At 32.0% G+C, this 19,448-nt stretch overlaps 2 protein-coding genes across 2 annotated transcripts in view; both read left to right on the top strand.

The window, feature by feature from the left end:
• Positions 1-14,056, top strand: part of LOC108561029 (tolloid-like protein 1) — a 36,925-nt gene extending 22,869 nt beyond the window's left edge. Inside the window, exons 3-11 of the mRNA XM_017918792.1 lie at positions 4,782-5,127; positions 5,185-5,511; positions 5,562-5,740; positions 8,087-8,317; positions 8,373-8,717; positions 8,780-9,247; positions 11,025-11,381; positions 11,438-12,156; positions 13,260-14,056. Coding sequence (XP_017774281.1) covers positions 4,782-5,127; positions 5,185-5,511; positions 5,562-5,740; positions 8,087-8,317; positions 8,373-8,717; positions 8,780-9,247; positions 11,025-11,381; positions 11,438-12,156; positions 13,260-13,391 — 3,104 coding nt within the window. The 3' untranslated portion in view covers positions 13,392-14,056. The remainder of the gene's footprint in view (positions 1-4,781; positions 5,128-5,184; positions 5,512-5,561; positions 5,741-8,086; positions 8,318-8,372; positions 8,718-8,779; positions 9,248-11,024; positions 11,382-11,437; positions 12,157-13,259) is intronic.
• A 2,740-nt stretch (positions 14,057-16,796) lies between these two features.
• On the top strand, positions 16,797-18,312 carry LOC108561028. Its single transcript, XM_017918791.1, has 4 exons — positions 16,797-16,862; positions 16,931-17,117; positions 17,176-17,308; positions 17,374-18,312. The coding sequence occupies exons 2-4, from the start codon at positions 17,088-17,090 to the stop codon at positions 18,246-18,248; spliced, it is 1,038 nt and encodes a 345-aa protein (XP_017774280.1). The 5' UTR covers positions 16,797-16,862; positions 16,931-17,087; the 3' UTR covers positions 18,249-18,312.
• The last annotated feature ends 1,136 nt before the right edge of the window (positions 18,313-19,448 follow it).

Raw genomic sequence — 19,448 nt, forward strand, 5'->3', positions numbered from 1 at the left:
GACAGGCGTCGTCTGTAGGTTGGTTCTTCCTAAAAATGTTATGCATTTGTCAACATAAGTACGATCTATATGTCATTCTACGAACTTATTGAGTGAGGTGTTATATCACTATTTAAATTATGTGAAGCAGACCTAAATATTTGTTGGTACCTTAATGTAATCTTTATATTCTATACAATAATGATTTGTTTTGCAATTGGAAACACCAAGTAAGTATAAACCTACACTCAAGTAATACTTGCCATTTCTGTCTGTCTCTTATTATACGATTTAAGCATAAAATTGCCTGAATTTACCAAAAAATTCCACACATTTTTTTCATTGAAAATATTGCTGAAATTTTTATAAAAAATTATCGGCAACTTAATTTTATTGTGTTTTAAAAGAAATCAAAAGAAAAAATATAATAATTGATAATTCTAAAGTATAAATTAGAATATCAATATTCTTAAAGATTCTGAGTTATTTAATTATACAAAATTGTTTCATAACTTAGAAGAAAAATATATTGTGAATAAATGTGTTTTAAAGCGTATGGAACATAAAAAATATGTTGTTTAACAAATTAGGGCATTGATTTTTATTTCCTACCCTGTTCGTCCTACCCACCCCGTCGATGTCCGACCAAGCTCAAAAGCGATGCTATCAACGCATTGTATTCTGTTTACCGTTGAGTACGAGTTGAACAGAAATACAGCCAGAAAAGAGATAAAAGAAAGCAACAAACAAAAACATTTTAAAAGATCGGATATGATGTATTCCTAAACTTCACATTGATGTGGATTGAGTGTAGTGTGTAGTGCGATCATGAAGATCATCCAAGTTTTTTGCTTGTTTTGAAGGAGGGTTGACGAGCGGAGTCCGAGGGGAAGCTGAGCTTAGGAGATAAAGGAGGCAGAGGTGTCCTCAAAACTTAAAATTGTTACATCTCGAAAGGGCGAGACGTGGGGGGATGTTTAGTCGAAAGTTTAATCGGCCGTGTCACATCAAAATTGAGTTATTATGGGAGTTGCAAAAGTGAAGCGAAATTATTTAAGGGAAAACTGATGCCCGAATAAATGACTCTGCGAGTGCGTGCGCGTATGTATGTGTGTATTTGAACGCGCTGGGTGTAATTAATTGCACTATTATTAGTCTACGAGGGATTATGTTTACAAAGTAATTAAATGTATTATTATATAATGCGAGGACGGGTTCGGAAATGAGGGGGAGGATGGTATAAGGGAAACCATTTGTGTGAATATTCAGGTTGTGCGTAAACACCTGTCAACATGTCATCAGCAGAGCAAGTAAGCTGGTGCCGTAATGAGAGGGATTTGAATGGTGCAACTATAACAAACCATTTGGGGTTGGTCTGATGGCGTTCTTTGACACTCTCTCTCCCCCTGAGCCCACTAGTGTTATATGTGTTATGAGGAGAGGAGAGAGAGACGTGATGTCTTTAAATTGCTTGTCGCATAATAGAATCGCGCTAAAAGGGGGCCGTCTGGCGACGCCAACCCCTCAACACGATCGTACGTCTTTCCATTACGTTTTTCTCCGACCTCCCCTGAGCGAGGGTTTGCACTGTTATGTCATAATTGTTCTAGCTCTCTTTTATTTCACCTTCCGCTTTTTTTTTATCTTTCCTCTCTGCTACCTTTCGAGACTTGTTGCCCAACGCATTGTTTGTCCACATCGAGTACCATAAAAGTTTCCATTCGGCGTGTTTAAAAGAGTCTAGCAGACTGATAAAATCATCTCGCTGAAGCCATTCATTTTCCCCTGAAAACTAAAGCCGATAACGTGAAGTCGAGAAGTTGTCGCAGTTACATTTACTCAAAGTTGTCTCTCTCGCTTTTTTGTGTGCTTAGAATAGATAAAACTGTTCCAAAGTAACACAACGAATAAAACCAACAACAGGAACTCTGTAGATTTAATCGATTTACAATTATATATCAATTAATTTATGATCAGTTGTGTTTTAATATTATTCTATTTATATATTATTGAGAGGAAAGATCTTTATGGTTACACTTATAAAAATTAGTTAAATAAATAATAAATTTTACTTTCGATAAAATTAATAGTGTATTTTGATTAATAAAAATAATAATGATTATAACTGTTATATTGACCATAGATCATCACGCTTTTGATTAATTTAATCCATAAAAAAATAACAATATAAAAAAGTGAATTTAAGTTGTCTATTTATACTCAAAACTATATGGCATATAGACTTTATCATATAGTATATGCTAAAGTTATACATGGACTCTTGTAAGCTAAGTTGAATGCGCTTTAATGTATATTAAGCAGTCAGTAAATTCTGTGTGTATGGCAATTGTGGCTTTGTAATAGTTAATATGTTAAACACAAATAAATATGTAATATGCACGAATTTGTTAAATAAAAACATTCTTTTATATTTAATATATTTATTTTAAAATTGAAATATAAATTTAAAAAAAATCTAATATTTAGTTGTTAATATTTCTTATTGTAATAATGTTATACATTCATCAGAAAACAAAAACATTTTTTAAGAGTGGAAATAGTCTTTTTTAATTTTTATTAATAATCGAAGTTGTCTATATCCATTAATTATTTAAATTGAAACTAATTAAATGAAATAATAAATATACATAAATTATTACATATATACTTTAGGGATGCTTGACCAAGCAGATTTATAAGGATCTTCCTAGAGTCGAATACAATACATACAAAGGCCTATTGACCGCAGTAATTCCGCACTCTATGGAATGGAATTTAGTTGATATGCATATATGAAAATTTGTAATTCTGAAATATTAACGATTTATTAGACTATTTATTTGTTAGTAAAACTAAAATAAATAAAAGCTTTCTTTTATTGTTCATTATTTCATCTCATGTACATTATTTTCTATTCTAAGCCTGTTTAATCCAGTGATTCTCAATTTGTCCCGTCTGTCATCAAGTTTTGGGTTGTTTTTCTACACATACCCATTCTTCGGGGGGTCCTTTCAAATTTGTCGCAGACCAAAACATTTGAGAAACACTGGTTTAGCCTCTTAAGGCCAAACTATTCATATTAAATATTTATAATTATTATCACTATAATTGTAATTAATTGTAATATAGTATTAATTGTTGCGACTAACAATTATAATCAATTATAACAGGCTTCAAAAACATCTTACTTTTTATACAACTACAATTATTGTACTATTTATACACAAGTGTAAGTGGAGCTCGTCCAGTAAATCCCATATAGACGAGAACTTAGTATTAAATATAATATAAATATTATTTTTTTTATTACTCTACATTTCATATTTTTTTTAGATGGATAAGTATAGTAACTCACACGATTCAATTGCTTAATTTGTTGTTCAATAAAGTGGTCGTAAATAAATCAAAGTGTCTGTGACTGCTCCATTATTCTTAATTTTTGTCTTACATAACAAAATAATTGTAGTTAATATTTAGATAAAAGTAAGGTTTAATGAAGGAAGGATAAATAAAAAAAGTATTTTTTTAAATTTTTGTAAACTAACTAACAAGGTGAGATTTTAATTATTATTCATTAAATTTACAAACCAATACATATTTATTAGATTTAACAGAAAGTAATTTCATTCTTATGAAGGACAACTTTATTTCACGAATCTGACAAAATCAATCTTGTATCAATTTCTCGTAGTTTGATTAAACTTATTTTATTTCTATCAGCTTCAACTAGTCTTCAGAACGTAGAAAATCTTTAATATCGCAAACCAGCTTTGGTATTGACGTTCTAATAACACATCTCCCTCCATACTCTTCATGAAACGTTTTGATAATAAAATTTGCAATAATAATAAAGCAAAATATGCCGAAAATACTGCAATGAATTTGTTATTCTATAAATAAATCTTGAAATGTGTGCTGTCAAAATGATAATATGATTTAAAATTAAATAAGAATTTACTAGATATTAGACTTAGTTCGATAACCCTTAAGTCATAATTTTGTTCATTATTGAATGCATTTTAAGTCATCCTAGAATTAATACTATATGTTTAGATCTACGTATGGTATATGTTAATAAACATATAATAGTAATACTGGTATCTGTTTGTTGCTCTCTCAACTGGTCATTAACCATGAAATCATTCAGCTGTTTACAATATGCGTATGCATAAATATTTTGTTATGATACCATTTAACAATTATAAGCATATTTTATATTACTGATTCGCTTCCAGTTGAAATCATATGTTTACATTCGTTCCCTTCCGAACAAATCAGGTCAACTTCTTTCCTTTTCTCAGACTTTTTTTTGGAAGGTATATGAGATATGCATGCGTGCGAGAAACCGAACGATGTGTCCGCCCGTCCTTGATCTGGCCTATCTATAAGAAGTGACCCAAAAGACCTCATGTCGAACGTCACCCGTTCACATGTCAAATGAAACGCGATAAAGCCGTTCTGTGCAGATGAAAAGAGAGAGTGATGCTCATCAATGGATGGATAGATGGTATACGATGCGCAGCATACTAATCACTTAACTACTATTTTTTCCGTCCCGATAATCGCCGGCAATAATGCATTGCGAAATGTAAATCACATCGGGGCAAGTAATGCTATAATGTTTATTGGTAGAGCTCGAGCGCTATGCATATATGCATGCACATATGACACATTTGATTTATTTGTTGTAAACGAAACCAGCTGCTACCAGATTTAGTTATCTATTTGCCACGCGATATACACATTTAAATAATAATAAACAGCGATTGATTTAATGATATGTTTTGTTGTTTATATTTTAGGTAACTTCTTGGGGGATATAGCCATTCCAAATGACTTCAAACATGATATACTCGAGGGTTTGATTATCGAAGAGGAAGGACTAACGCCGTTCGTGAGAAAGAAGACGAAGCAATCCTCGCCGTACGAGAATACCAGAAATCAGAATGATCAGCTCGACGGCGAGGACGTAGAAGTGCACAAGGATAAAGTGCCAAAGCGCAGTTATCCTCGCATAGAGAGGCTGAACAAGGTGCAAAGCAACAGCCACGAAATCAACGAAGAGATCACTACCAAAAGACTTCGCCACCAAAGACACGTCCGGCGTAAGAATAATGACGGTCGTCGTCGCAGCAAACGAGTAAATAGGTGAGAAGCAGTAACAACTTGGAGTGATAACCGAATCAATAATCTTGTTTTCTGCAGCTCGGTTTTTCAGGACGAATTGCCTGTCCACGAGTTCGAACCGCGATTTGATTTCAAGCCCAAAACTTCTACAGTTTCCAGTTTCTACGGACAGAAAGATGAAATCCATCATCGTCGCAGGGTCACACGAGCCGCAACCGCGAGGAAGGAGCGCGTCTGGGATTACGGTGTCATCCCATACGAAATCGACGCCAACTTCAGCGGTCCTCACAAGGCACTCTTTAAGCAGGCCATGCGACATTGGGAGAGCTTCACCTGTGTGAAGTTCGTCGAACGTTCACCCCTCGACCATCCCAACTATATACTCTTTACAGAGCGACCATGCGGGTATGTAAAAAAATATGAAATGAAAATGAATGTTATCCCAAAATCTCTAGGTGTTGTTCTTTCGTCGGGAAACGTGGAAATGGACCACAAGCCATAAGCATCGGCAAGAACTGCGATAAGTTTGGAATCGTTGTGCACGAGCTCGGACACGTGGTCGGCTTCTGGCACGAGCACACCAGACCCGATAGGGACAGGCACGTCGTCATCAATAGGGAGAACATAATGAACGGTAAGAAGAAGGACGGAATGTCTCAACGCCCTAATCCCGCTTCCGCCTCTATCGGACACGAACGAAGAACTGTGTCAAATGTGTACAATATACAGAGCAATTTTTCCTGCACCCCTCTCGTTCAGTCCGGAAAAAGTTGTTGCAATCCATGAAAAGGGATTTAGTCCCAGCTCTTCTTTATGGCTACAATCACATTTCAATGATGATGCGAAGGCGTCGACAGAAAGAAAATAAATAAGAGCGAGATCGGTACGTTGATGACAAAATTAAACGAATCCAACAGTACAATTTAGATTTGATGTGAAACAATTTGAACAGACATATACAATTTATTGCAACATAGATACAATAATCAAAATAATTTAAAATACAATAAATAAAATGAATGAAACCATAATGAATCAGAATAAAACCATTGTAATTAACTACAAACGTAGTAAATATTAACTTTAAATTATAAAAAAAAACTTTAATTATATTTATTGATTTTTTTATGCAATAAAAAATTGCCGAAATTTTTTATTTTCTATTTTTGATACACAAAAAACGAAATTACTTTCCGATCAATATAGAGCTTACTAGATATTATATATTCATTTTTAATTCCATAATTATCTTAAAATTATTTTATTAATGTATATATTAAATTTTCTTTAAAGAAAGAATTTCATAAAAATTCCTTACTTGTAGGAGAATTTATTTTATAAATAAATTACATTAGATGGATTATCAACAAATACACGTCCAACGTAGATAGCTTTATCTATTGCTACGTTTCCATCAATATACCGGACTATTTGAAACCGCATATTACAAGTCATTTCATTATAAGTAAACGAAAAAATAAACTAGTCAATACAAAATTTTGACTTCTTATATTCTGAAGAATATTTCGGATTATAATTATTTTCTTATTAATTAAAACTAATAGCAATAATAACATTGATTATAAAAAAAAAACAAGCATTTTGGCCAATTTTAATTATAAGACCAAATACTAAATACAATATTGCAAACAATAACTTCATTTCAGTTTTTCAATTTCCGTTTTATTTAGTATTGATATTTACATATCGATACTCTTCATTAAAATTCTCTATATTGGGAATAAATAAATATCAGTTTATGTATACCAAATTATTTCAACGGGAATTAATAATCGTAATTTAATTTGCAAAAACAATTAATTAACGATCAGTAATTAAAATTAATATCCGTATAGTTCGATTAATTAATGTTAGAGCTATAATGAAATATTTACGCTATAATTAATATATAATTTATAATACGTATATAGATTTTTCATTATATTTACACGCTAATGAAAACTTTATAAGAATATTCGTTTTATTTTAGTTTAGTTCGTTCGTTTAGTTAGTTTAGTTATAATATCAATTTTTCATACATAGAATATATAGAAACAGATAAACTGAATAGTCTGCGGACTAAAATAAAGTATTATTGAAAAATATGTTTTGAAACATTAATCGCTGTAACATGTGTTCTATATAAACAAGAACATGGATGCAAGTCAAAACATTTGGTTTTATCTTATCTTACTCATAGTTTCTATTTAAATTGTAATGTATTAATAACAGTTATTATTTATTGATAATAATTATTTATTAACCAGAAAATAGACTAAAACTAAGTAAATACAAATTGAAAATTAAAATAAAACAAACCTTGATTATTAACAAATTTTCATTAGACCTAATTGGAGCACAGAGTCCGATGACTCTTAAGTTTTTCTGCTCAGTTATTATTTTATTGCATTTATGATTGCTTGATAAAATCAAAATATTGTTGTTATTTCTAAGATGTAACAATGAGAAATAACAAAAATAATTATTAACTATTGCACTCGTTTGGTGTAAAACAATAACATTGTTCCTTTTTTTTTGTTGAATTTGAAGAAAATTGTATATCAAATATTATTATATATATTAAAAAAATATTTTATTCTTATTATGTTAAGTTTAGTTGCCCAATAGTTTGTACTAAATAATACCTTATTTAATAAACAATTAGTCGATACTAAACTATGAATATCTGTAGAAGTTGAGAAATTTATAATTAGTACTTATTTATTTACTGAATAAGCTTTAAATTAATCAAAATTATGTTTGTAAAGTTATGTGTGTAATAAATCAAATAATTATGTATTGTATAATATGTGAAGACTTCTGTGGAAGAATAAGCTTCTAGTTTCATGTCATGGAGTTATGTAGGATGGATTAAATTACAAACTGCTTGGGTATAAACGGCGCATGTTTTCGAACATTAAATTTTTCTTTAATCGTTGGCTCGGAGTGTGACCTAAAAAAAACTCTTTGTTATTTGTAGGGCAAGATTACAATTTTAATAAGTTGAATGACGACGAAGTGAATTCACTTGGGTTGACATATGACTACGATTCCATAATGCATTACGCCAAGAACACCTTCTCGAAAGGTAGCTATTTGGACACAATCGAACCTGTGGACATCCCTGGAAGGAAGAGGCCCGAAATCGGTCAGAGGTTGCGTCTCAGCCAAGGGGACATCGAGCAGACGAATCTACTCTACAAATGTCCAAGTATGAACTATTGTCTTCTTAATTGTGTTTATTGTAAAATTATTTTTTTTTGTAGAATGTGGAAACACTTATCAAGCGAACACGGCGGTCTTTCAATCACCGAACTATTTGATGTCCAAGGGTCCGGATGGCGGAGAGCGATGCGAGTGGAGAATAACTGCCACCCACGGGGAGAAAATCGTGCTGAACATAACCGAGTTGGATATACCAAAGTCAACGAATTGCTCCGACGATTACATTGAAATACGGGACGGATATTGGCACAAGTCCACGCTGTTGGGCAAGTTCTGCGGTTCGGGGAAGATCCAGGGCTCGATCATATCCACCGGCAGTCGCATGTTGGTCACATATGTTACGAGGAATCCCAGTGGCCATCGCGGTTTCACCGCAAATTACGAAGGTACTTAATAGTTATCGCTCACAGTATAATAAATAAACCACAGATGTGCGTTTGTGTGATAGCCGTCTGCCGCGGAGAGTTGGATCTAGAATCCGGCGGTCATCTTGAATCGCCCAACTACCCCGAAGACTACCAGGTCAACAAGGAGTGCGTTTGGACGCTCACTGTGCCGGAGAACTACCAAGTCGCGCTCAAGTTCCAGTCTTTCGAGGTGGAGAATCACGACAATTGCGTTTATGATTACGTCGAGGTTCGTGATGGCCTCAACATGGAGAGTCCGCTGCTTGGCGTCTTCTGCGGCTATAAACTGCCACCCGACATCCGTTCCACTTCCAACCATCTGCTAGTCAAGTTCGTCTCGGACATGTCCGTCCAGAAGGGCGGATTCTCGGCCACCTTCATGAAAGAGTATGATGAGTGCAGCATGACCGATCACGGTTGCGCCCAGGAATGCGTCAACACTTTGGGCTCGTACGAATGTGCCTGCAGAATTGGATACGAATTGCACTCTGACGGCAAAAATTGTGAAGGTAAACACTCTTACACTTTTTGTTTCAGTATTAAATCACTATTATAATCATAACAACAAATTGTTGAACATTTATTTAATTTTATCTCGATTTTCATAATTGTCAACAAGTATTGCTGCCTATTATTAGAATTTTTGATAATTCATTCAGAACATTAATATCTATGTGAGATGTCTATTTCAATACGCTGCAATTTTGTTCATTTTTCGTTTTGGTAAAAACCTTCGTCGAATATCTAAAAATAAAGAGTGAAATATTTTTAACAATCATTTTAGTAAACTGATGAGAATTTGGATAATATTTATACAATTGAAATTATGGATGTATCAAGCTAATTGGATAAGGTTTAAGTACAGTTATTTTTTGTTGATCTGTTAGATATAATCTATGATATATACTTTAGCCAATATAATATTTATAATATTATAGTAGCTTAAATAGCTGACCTTTCAACGATATTGCGTCTAAAAACAATACACATTAAAAATAATGATAATGTATTTCAGGAAATTACATATTGCAGCAGCTAAATCGATTACATTATTCAATTAATACCTAACAATTATTGTGTATGATTGGCATTCATAATACCATTTTGTTCTTTTGATACAGTATCAATTGAAATTCAATAATTTGCTGTATTAAATACTGTACCATAGGACAATGAATAAGGTCAACAATGTCAATTATTATTGGTGCACTGTTATTTGTGTGTATATAATAACAAATAAAAGATAATTTCTTTCGAGAAAGACAAACAATGGTGAGGGCGTAAACAAAAGGCTTTCCGCATAAACGAATAATTAAATCAATTCTACTTCGTGAACTTTCAATGTACGTGAATGAAAGCAATTAAAATATACATTATTTTATCTACGCTTAATTCGTATTAGAGAAACAAACCAACTTCATATTTACGCTATACTCAATGAATTTCAACATAATCAAAACATTATTTACTAAATAGTATGATAGTCTTTACTAATACGATAATCCAAAACACTGCACCATTAACTGGAATTAATTTGTTATGTTATCTTCTATGCGCATACATTCACATATAATTGAGTTTCTGGAATGGCGGTATTATTTTGTTGGTGGATAAGATCCTTAATGAGCTCTATATTTCAAATATTGAATTAAAGTTTTGTTTGTGTTGACCTTATAACATTCTTTGGACGATATTTTAAATTGTTGTTATTTAACAGTATTATTAATTATTGAAAAAAATTGAAAAAGTTGAAAAACACTGAGTTGAAAGGAAATCTAAATTTACGAAGAATTAATGAATAACATAGTTTTAGTTTTAATGAAATGTAAATAAATAAAAGCAAACTGAATCCAAATACATGTAATTAGGTTGATGACCTATTGATCCGTCACGTTTAATTTGATTTTGTTGTAATTTGCAATATTTTTATCCATGTTAAATTCAGTTATGTCGTATTACAATAATATTCATTTTATTTAATTATTATGCTAATTAACTATTTCACTATGATTCGATTTTTTGATTTATTATTTACTACACTTGTGTTATTATAGATATTAGTAATTGGTTGCCATATATAATCCATTGCTAGTAATTAATTACTAAATATATATTGATGAAATGTTAAACATTGAATTAATCAGAAATAATTATATTCTCGAGAAAATATTAATAGGTAATTGACTTACCACATTTTAAATACATCAATGTACAAATGGATATATGCAGCTCGTTTAATACTTTGTTGACTGTCCTAAATAATCTATGTTCTTTCTTATTTTATAGATGCCTGCGGAGGACAATTCAACGTTCAAAACGGAACGATAATGTCACCGTCGTTCCCAGATTTTTATCCCGTGAACAAGAATTGCGTGTGGGAGATAATCGCTCCTCCGCAATATCGGATAACTTTGAACTTCACCCACTTCGACCTCGAAGGTAACAACCTTCACCAGCAGCAGTGCGATTACGACAGGGTCGAGGTGCACAGCAAAACCGGCGATGATAAGCTGAACAGACATGGAGTGTTTTGCGGTAGCAAAATCCCAGCGCCCGTCACCTCCGATGGAAACATCATGAGGATCTCCTTCAGCTCGGATCCGAGTGTGCAGAAGTCCGGATTTGCTGCCGTCTTTTTCACCGGTAAGTGCACGAATTCGTACATTTCGTAAATAGCTTATTAAAAATTTATGTTGCAGACATGGATGAATGTGCGATAAATAACGGAGGCTGCCAGCACGAGTGCTTGAACACTCTGGGATCGTACGTTTGCACGTGTCATAACGGATTCACACTGCACGAGAACAAGCGGGATTGTAAAGAAGGCGGCTGCAAGCACGAGATCGTCGAGTCCGTGGGACAGATCACAAGTCCCAACTACCCAGAATACTATCCGAGCAGGAAGGATTGCGTGTGGAAGTTCACCACAACCCCCGGTCATCGGATTAAGATTGTCTTCGATAAGTTTGAAATGGAATCCCACCAAGAGTGTTCATACGATCATATCGTCTTTTACGATGGAGATTCGCCGGATGATCATACATTGGGTCGCTTCTGCGGGTCCAAAGTGCCCCATCCCATAGTCGCGACTGGGAACCAAATGTACATGGTCTTCAAGTCTGATGCGAGTGTTCAGAGGAAAGGTTTCCTAGCTACCCATTCGACTGCCTGCGGTGGCCACCTTTTGGCCACCCCGGAAAGACACCATTTTTATTCTCACGCAAAGTATGGAAGTTCACTTTACGAGAGCAAAGCTGATTGCGATTGGACAATAGAAGCACCACAAGGCCAGAATGTTCATCTCATGTTTGTTACATTTGATCTAGAGGACGAAAAAGACTGCGGATACGATTACGTCGAGGTATTCAGTGGTCTCGACTCCAGCGGTGCTTCCTATGGAAGAGTATGCGGCAGTAATGTAAGTAGCATAATACAAAACAATTAAATCTTAATTGCCAATCACTCTGAAGAACTTTTCTTATGGTATATTGATTAAACAGATTTGTTATAATTAAATCATCGAGGTTATATAACATAAACTAATTGGTCGTAGCAATACTTTCATGAATATAAATAACTTGAGAATCTTCTATAAACTATATAGTGCAGATATTTTCATAAATATTTTTATAAACAAAAGAAACGTTTCTACTGCATAAGTTATTTTTATATTGACACTCAAAAATTGAAATTCTCAGACACATCATCTATATTATCAAAATATATATAAAAGTACGTGAAATAATGTTAGATATCAGTAGAAATCACTCGACTTTCAATACATTTTTTATAAGTGACAATATTGTAATGTTTATCATAAATATTGAATAGTATTTTCCAGATAAAATGTAAAATAAAGTGCAATATATTAAGTGCAAATGTAAAATAATGTACGTAAAATATCTATATATTTTGTACAATCTACACTTTTTAAATACATAATAAATCAATAAATAACAGAGATCATTATTCAAGTGTGCAAAAAATTAGATATGCATGTATCAAATTCAATATAATTGTAGCTTTCATTAAAAAATGTCTATTCTACACTGTCTAATACCTAAATTTTACTTGTTTTTTTTTTTTGCAAAATATAAAAACATCTGTGTAATTTATTACACCAATTAGAAGGATTTTGGACGATAATCATTTACTCGTAATATCACCTTTTAAGATTTGTAAACAAATTCAATGATTACCTCAGTTTATGGCGCTATGGTCTAAAATGGTGTCAATATCAAACGATTATTATTAATAATATCATATTTTCAAAAATACTGATAAGAAGAAAAGAAAAATATACAAAGATTATGGAACAATTGGAACGTTTCTAAACGTTAAGCAATATGTTTTAAAGATAATACTTGAGTTTGTAACATTGAGCTTACAATATTAGTATAATAAAATGAAAATTATTTGTTTGTTTAACTTTATGTAAACACATTTGCCAATTACTAGTTGTGCAAAATTAGTAATAAGTAACTTACTGTAATTAGTTTAATAATTTGTATATTTTTTCAGAAACCATCTGATATCATCTCGACACATGAGGCTTTGTTGATAAGATTCAAAACGGACGACTCTATTCACAGTAAAGGATTCGCATTAGCGTACGAAGCCGTGGAACCCTACAGCGAAGAAGAGGATATTTAGAGAATGCTGCAGCCTTGGTACATCTCCAGTAACCTTGCAGCTCCGCACCTCAGAGGGAGCAAGCATTGCAAAAGTTCCTGAGATCTTCGGTCGTTAGTTCAGCCAACCCCCCCACGTTGAAGAACAATACACATTCCCTTAGTCCGTCACCAGATACATGAAAATGTTCCATTTTCTACTGATCCCCTTCCCAATATGTATATACATTTTTTTAATTATTATTAACTAGTACATAATATTTATTAAGTACTTATATCGTTACATAAATGAGGTTTAAGCATTGTAGGAATATTGCAGGAATAGATTGTAAGAGAAATGAAGAAAAAAAGAAGAATTAATGTGAAACACTAACTAATATTTACATGGATGTCGTAGATGATGTGTCAAGGATCGTTCGTCGTGTACATGTGCCATTTGTTGTTCTTTCTATCTCTCCATATTTTGTTTCTTTTTTATTCTGTGTGTGATTTTATAATATTTACAAACAATTCTGAAAAGGAGAAAAATATGTGTAAACCAGATGTTTTCGATTTCAGACTTTACTACTATTAATTACTATACCTATGTATTATCGCATATTAGAAGATAATTGATTTCGTAACGAAACTATGAAAGAGAACAAAAAAATATTACGAAACGAATAAAAATAATAATACTATGTATACTATTACAATATATTATATACTTTGAAAAAGCCGCTTTATTTACGTGTCGAACAACCCGAAAAGATTCCTTAATTTAGAAGATTAAATCTTCCAGGGTGGATCATAAATTGAAGATAATATAAAACCGTGTTGCTCTTTACAACAAAGTGTGTTTTATACATTTTGATGAAGTACGAAGTGCAGACGAGCATCCGATGAGGAGAAATGTATGCTTTTGGTGCACGAACTAATTCTCTTAATTTGTAAATTGCTTTTAACGCGATGGTAATACGCTGATATAAATTGTGACCCAGTTGCTGGACGTGTGCCTGCACTTAGCTTGCTTGTCCTCAAGGACTCTAAAACGCGCGTTTTATTTCGTGCACATACGCTTCGTACGAAAGGCCGTAAAGGCAGTCAGACCATGATGCATTGATTTAGGTCTGCCAGAGGAAACAATGTAGAGAACGGAACGGGAAAATAGGAGCGGTGGAGATCGCTTCTCAACCAGTACAAAAACTAATCTGATGAGGAGAGGACCATTGACGATGGAAAAAGTTGGCCGAAAGTTTTGTTGTTATTGCTAAGAGCAGCTCACAAACTCAACGATGTCAAGTATAGCGATTACTTTATTATTGAAATTTTATCGGTTGTTTTGTTTCCGCATTCTCGATTCGTAATGTATTGAACCGCAATTCCGAAACAATGCTCCGTGAAGGAAATACTTTATTATTACGAATACGAATTTATTGTATCCAAAGTATGAAAACAAATCATACCATCGATCACAATCAAACTTTTTAAGACATTTGTATATTCTAATATAACTTATTAAATTAAACATACTTTAGCAATTCAATAAAAAAAGTGTAGCGAGTGACCATCTGATTATAGAAAATTTAACTTAGTTCATTATAATCATTACTATATTGATTTTGAGTATTTTGTTTATTTCAAAGTTTGTCAATAGTCTAACGTCATATTTAGTATAAACTGAATTTGTAATTTTTGTATAAAATATTTGTGCTTATCTTACATTTATAATGGGAATGAGAATGAGAATATTAAAATTTATCGTTTTTACTAAAAATATGTTCATCATATTTTTTAGATAATTAGAAATGTGGTCGCAAAAAACAAACTGTTTAGTTTTAATAATTGTATTCGTAAATAAAATAAACTATATATACATCTTTGCTGATTTATATAATATTTTCTTTTTAAGATGTTAAGAATATAGTAGATAAGAAAGTTTTTCTTAGAGTAAAACATTTATTTCTTGTTTTGTATTATTTTTGATACATTCATTCTATTCAAATCAAATGTTCTATACATAAATGTTCTATGCATAAAAGATTCGGAGCAAAGCGATTCTTATTGATATCTTGTATTATTTATCTTATCGACGTCCCATCCGTTTGACATATCATTCTATTTGAGCCTAACATCAAAACTTTTTCTCGTTTTCTAATTTAAGTTTAGCGGTGGATGGAGGGTGGTGATGCATTCGTTCCATCGCCGACGAATCTCTCCGCTTTTTCTCCCATCTATTCCTTTTAAACTGGTCCCCATTCCTTTCAGGATTATGCAAAGGGAATCAGATATGCTAATGTCCAAGGCTCGTCGTCCACACCGGCACCGGAATATAAATGGACCAAGACGTTTTTCATTTTACCGCAATTACTACCAACATAAATCAGATAGGGAAATTGGACTAACCTTATTTTATTCACCAATTCGAACAACTTCAAACAAAAAAAGTAATTAGTTTTTAATTACAAATTATTGATTGATTTTATAAGTTGATTTTATTTAATAATTTGATTTTAATTGACTAAATCGATATTCTACGGCACATCAGACTGTGAAAGGATCTTAGGTGTGATGCGAAAATTAAAAAAAATAATTTTCAAGCAAATCCAAAGGACATCGTAATTTAAGTGTGCTCAAAATTTTAACTATATATTCAAGTATAAAAATAAAAAAAGATTGAATAAAACTGGTCTAAAATAAAGTAAATAATAACGTTTTATACCACCTTTATTCAAATACATTTCTTATATAATTATTAAAAATAATGCAACCATTCACAGTTCAAAATTAATAATGATTTATTTAATGATAAGCTCTTTCCAATTTCCTGATCAACTTAAAATCCATATATTTTCTCAAAAATATTCCATTTTCACTTGTGGTCGATGAAGTATATAAATTCAAAATCTCAAGCATGGAGACCGTTTCAAAAGCGAGTTGTAATCGAAAGAAATGTTATTGTAGGTGAGATTTTATTACAGTCTATAAATGTATTTTCGAGTACATCATTTTTTACATTTGTATTATAAAAAATGGATTTTTTTCCGTAATTTTACAAAATATTTTTACACTTTATAGGCAATATATTTTAAGTTTAATTAATTCTCAAAATATTGAGTATTTATTGAGTTTAAATGAAATAAGAAAAGGGTAGAAAAACTCTGGCTGATATTAATAATATTTATAACAAACATATGATATGTAATATTATCAAACAAATGGAAGTACATTAAAACTTACCATTTTCGATGATACAAAAATATTTCCTAATAATGTAAATAAAAGATACAATTTATATTTGATATATTTATTTAATTTGATTTGCTTTATATTTATTTGTATTAAAGTTTTACAATAAAAAAATGTATTCAGTTTTTTTTTCTCTTTGATTAAAAAGAATATTTTCGTTTTCTTATCGGCATTAAAAATCGAACGTTTAGTAGTAAAGCGAACTTTACTAAAGAACAGTTCGCAAATTTTATTTTGAAGAAATTTTGCGCGTTATTCTAGCGAGGTGAGTTTGCAAAAAATACAAAAAACATAATAATTGAACAAAATTTTAATTTCTATCGAATTTCCTAGAGTGTGTGTATTGTACTTTTACACAATATATAAGTGAAGAACATCTTTAAGGCTTACTACTCAACATTTTAACTATTTAACTAATATTTAATAAAATATATTTGAAAAATAATTAATTTTACTGCATCAGATAAAGATAATATTTGAAAAATCAACCATGAACCATAATTACTCTGATAATCGTAAGGTGTGTATGAAATATTGATTCATTTGAAATTTTATTTGTTTAAATTATTTTCTTAAAGGGAGAATACTATGGAAACGATAATGTCAAGAGGAGAAGGAAATTTCATCACAGGAGGAACACCAATCCCAGAAGGTTCAGTAATAACGAGAACCATTATGAAAATCATCACAGTGAAGTACGTGATTTTAAAGGTATATTCAATTAGTTTAGTTGCCTGTCTCAGTTATGTTTAATTAATTTACTGTTTTTTATATAGAAAATAGATATTCCGATAATAATACGAAACATTGTGTTAAACCAAAGTTAAACCCTTCGGCAAGTCAGTTCGGTGGCAATTGTTCGACGTCTACGCCAAAGAAGACGAAGCAAATCAATCAGGGGACCAATACTGATCAAATCAATCTGAGTTCGAAGAGTATCCAGACCTGCACATCTTCTCCGCTACCTGAGGTCAAGAAACTGGAGCCTTTGGTCGAGCTGTCCGAAATTGTTGATAATGGGAGTGGCGAAAAGAAGTACATATGCAACCGCTGCAAGTGCGTGAAAGACGATCTCATTCAAAGCAAGATTGAGGTGGAGCAGTGGTTCCAAAATGAAAATAATAACATCTTCGCTGGGTACATGCTAGAGAAAGGTATTCCTGAACAACAACAGCAGCAGCAGCAAGACTTCGGCAACCTATCAGCCATTGGTAATACGGAGGAGGATCTTATACGCGAGGATATGATCCATCTGAAATTGAACAAGGACGACCTGACGCCTCAGCACTTAGTCGAATACAAACAACATATGGACAGTCGTTCAAATAATTTCGGAACGCCATATTACGACGGTTCCAACGATTCTATGATAGCTTCAAATCAACTGGATCACATGCATATGTATGTGCCGTTCTTGTGCCTGTACCCAGTTCCGAACGGCGAAGAGTCGCCACATCATCATCATCATCGTCATCATTCAATGCAGAATCCACAAATCCAGAATCCTGCATTAGATTACTCTTTCGCTGAAGCCGCTCAAATTGCGAACGTCTCAGGGCCTCAACCCTATACATCTTGCCATTTTGCAGCATTCTATTTTACCAACTATTTCCAACAACCGCCAGCGCAGCCGCAACCACAAAACTATTAAATTACTCATTAAATGAACCACAAAAAAACTTAAATAATATGTAAGTTTAAAAAAAATATATATACATACACAAAAAAAAAACTAAAATATGACAATTAGTTCAGCTATCTTTTATATAAAATACATTGTAAATATATTTAAATAAATTTGAACAATTTCCACGCGATTTACAACCGTTAGTAATTAGTGTCTACATACATTCCAATGATGAATATAGAAGGATTAGATCCTTAATATACAAGAAATAATTTAGCAATAAATAATATTCAATCATAGACTTCAAATCTCACAATAATGACAGTCACAAAAAGTTTTTATAATAAAAAAAAATGCTATTACTAGTACTACTAGCAACTATTTTTGAATTACAAAACTATTAGTATACAACAAAAAACAACATTAATCATTACAATGGGCAAGTAATCATATTTTTTTCCTTCATATTAAAATACTTTCTATTTTATATCCAATTGGAATAATGTTTAATATTTTGTATTTCTGTTATTATAATGATAATATATAAATATTAGGATGGAAAGACTGCCGTTAATAGCTCTTAACGTAAAAGTATATCGCTATATAGCAGAGGTGGTCAGACTTTTTGCAGCTAGGGTTATATCTATCTATCTGAAAATATTGGGAATGTAAAAATGTATAAAAATCTGAATCATATTATATAAAATACAGTTTGGCCACTCGTGCTATATAGTATGTGTAAACTACAATATATAGTAACCAACATTGGTTGCCTTGATGTTGATTGGTGAGAGCGCCTCGTGGATGTAGTCATCAATGAACAAAAAGAAACAAATAACTCTAGTTATAATAGTTTTACAATAACTTTAAAAAAATTGGTTTTCGACTATCAAATTTTCTACAAAACCGGTTTAAACTGGATTTTCATAAATAAATACAGAGGGTTTTTACAATTTAATCTTTTCGCGCCTTAACCTTTTCTCACCATGACTTTAAAATTTTATGTTAATAGACCTTATTATAGCTTGTTTTCAAAATTTTGAAATTTTTTGGTTATTTTTTTATAATTTTTTTAATAATCAAATTTGTGCTTTGATAATAAAAATATTTCATCTTCATCTTGGGATACATCCCATATATGCTAAGCTGTCATCATCAATACCGCCTCAATTAGTTTTCTACTAAATCGCTACATATACTTATTCCTAGAAGAAACATTTCGGT

This window comes from Nicrophorus vespilloides, unplaced genomic scaffold, assembly GCF_001412225.1.
Source record: "Nicrophorus vespilloides isolate i.1.1-1 unplaced genomic scaffold, Nicve_v1.0, whole genome shotgun sequence".
NCBI classification, from domain to species: domain Eukaryota; kingdom Metazoa; phylum Arthropoda; class Insecta; order Coleoptera; family Silphidae; genus Nicrophorus; species Nicrophorus vespilloides.

What these genes read in the sequence shown, in the direction of transcription:
- LOC108561028 (XM_017918791.1), top strand. Translation starts at nt 17,088, where the DNA reads ATGAACCATAATTACTCTGATAATCGTAAG. An exon ending in ATTACTCTGATAATCGTAAG is followed by an intron (nt 17,118 to 17,175) that starts GTGTGTATGAAA and finishes ATTTTCTTAAAG; the next exon opens with GGAGAATACTATGGAAACGA. An exon ending in TGAAGTACGTGATTTTAAAG is followed by an intron (nt 17,309 to 17,373) that starts GTATATTCAATT and finishes TTTTTTATATAG; the next exon opens with AAAATAGATATTCCGATAAT.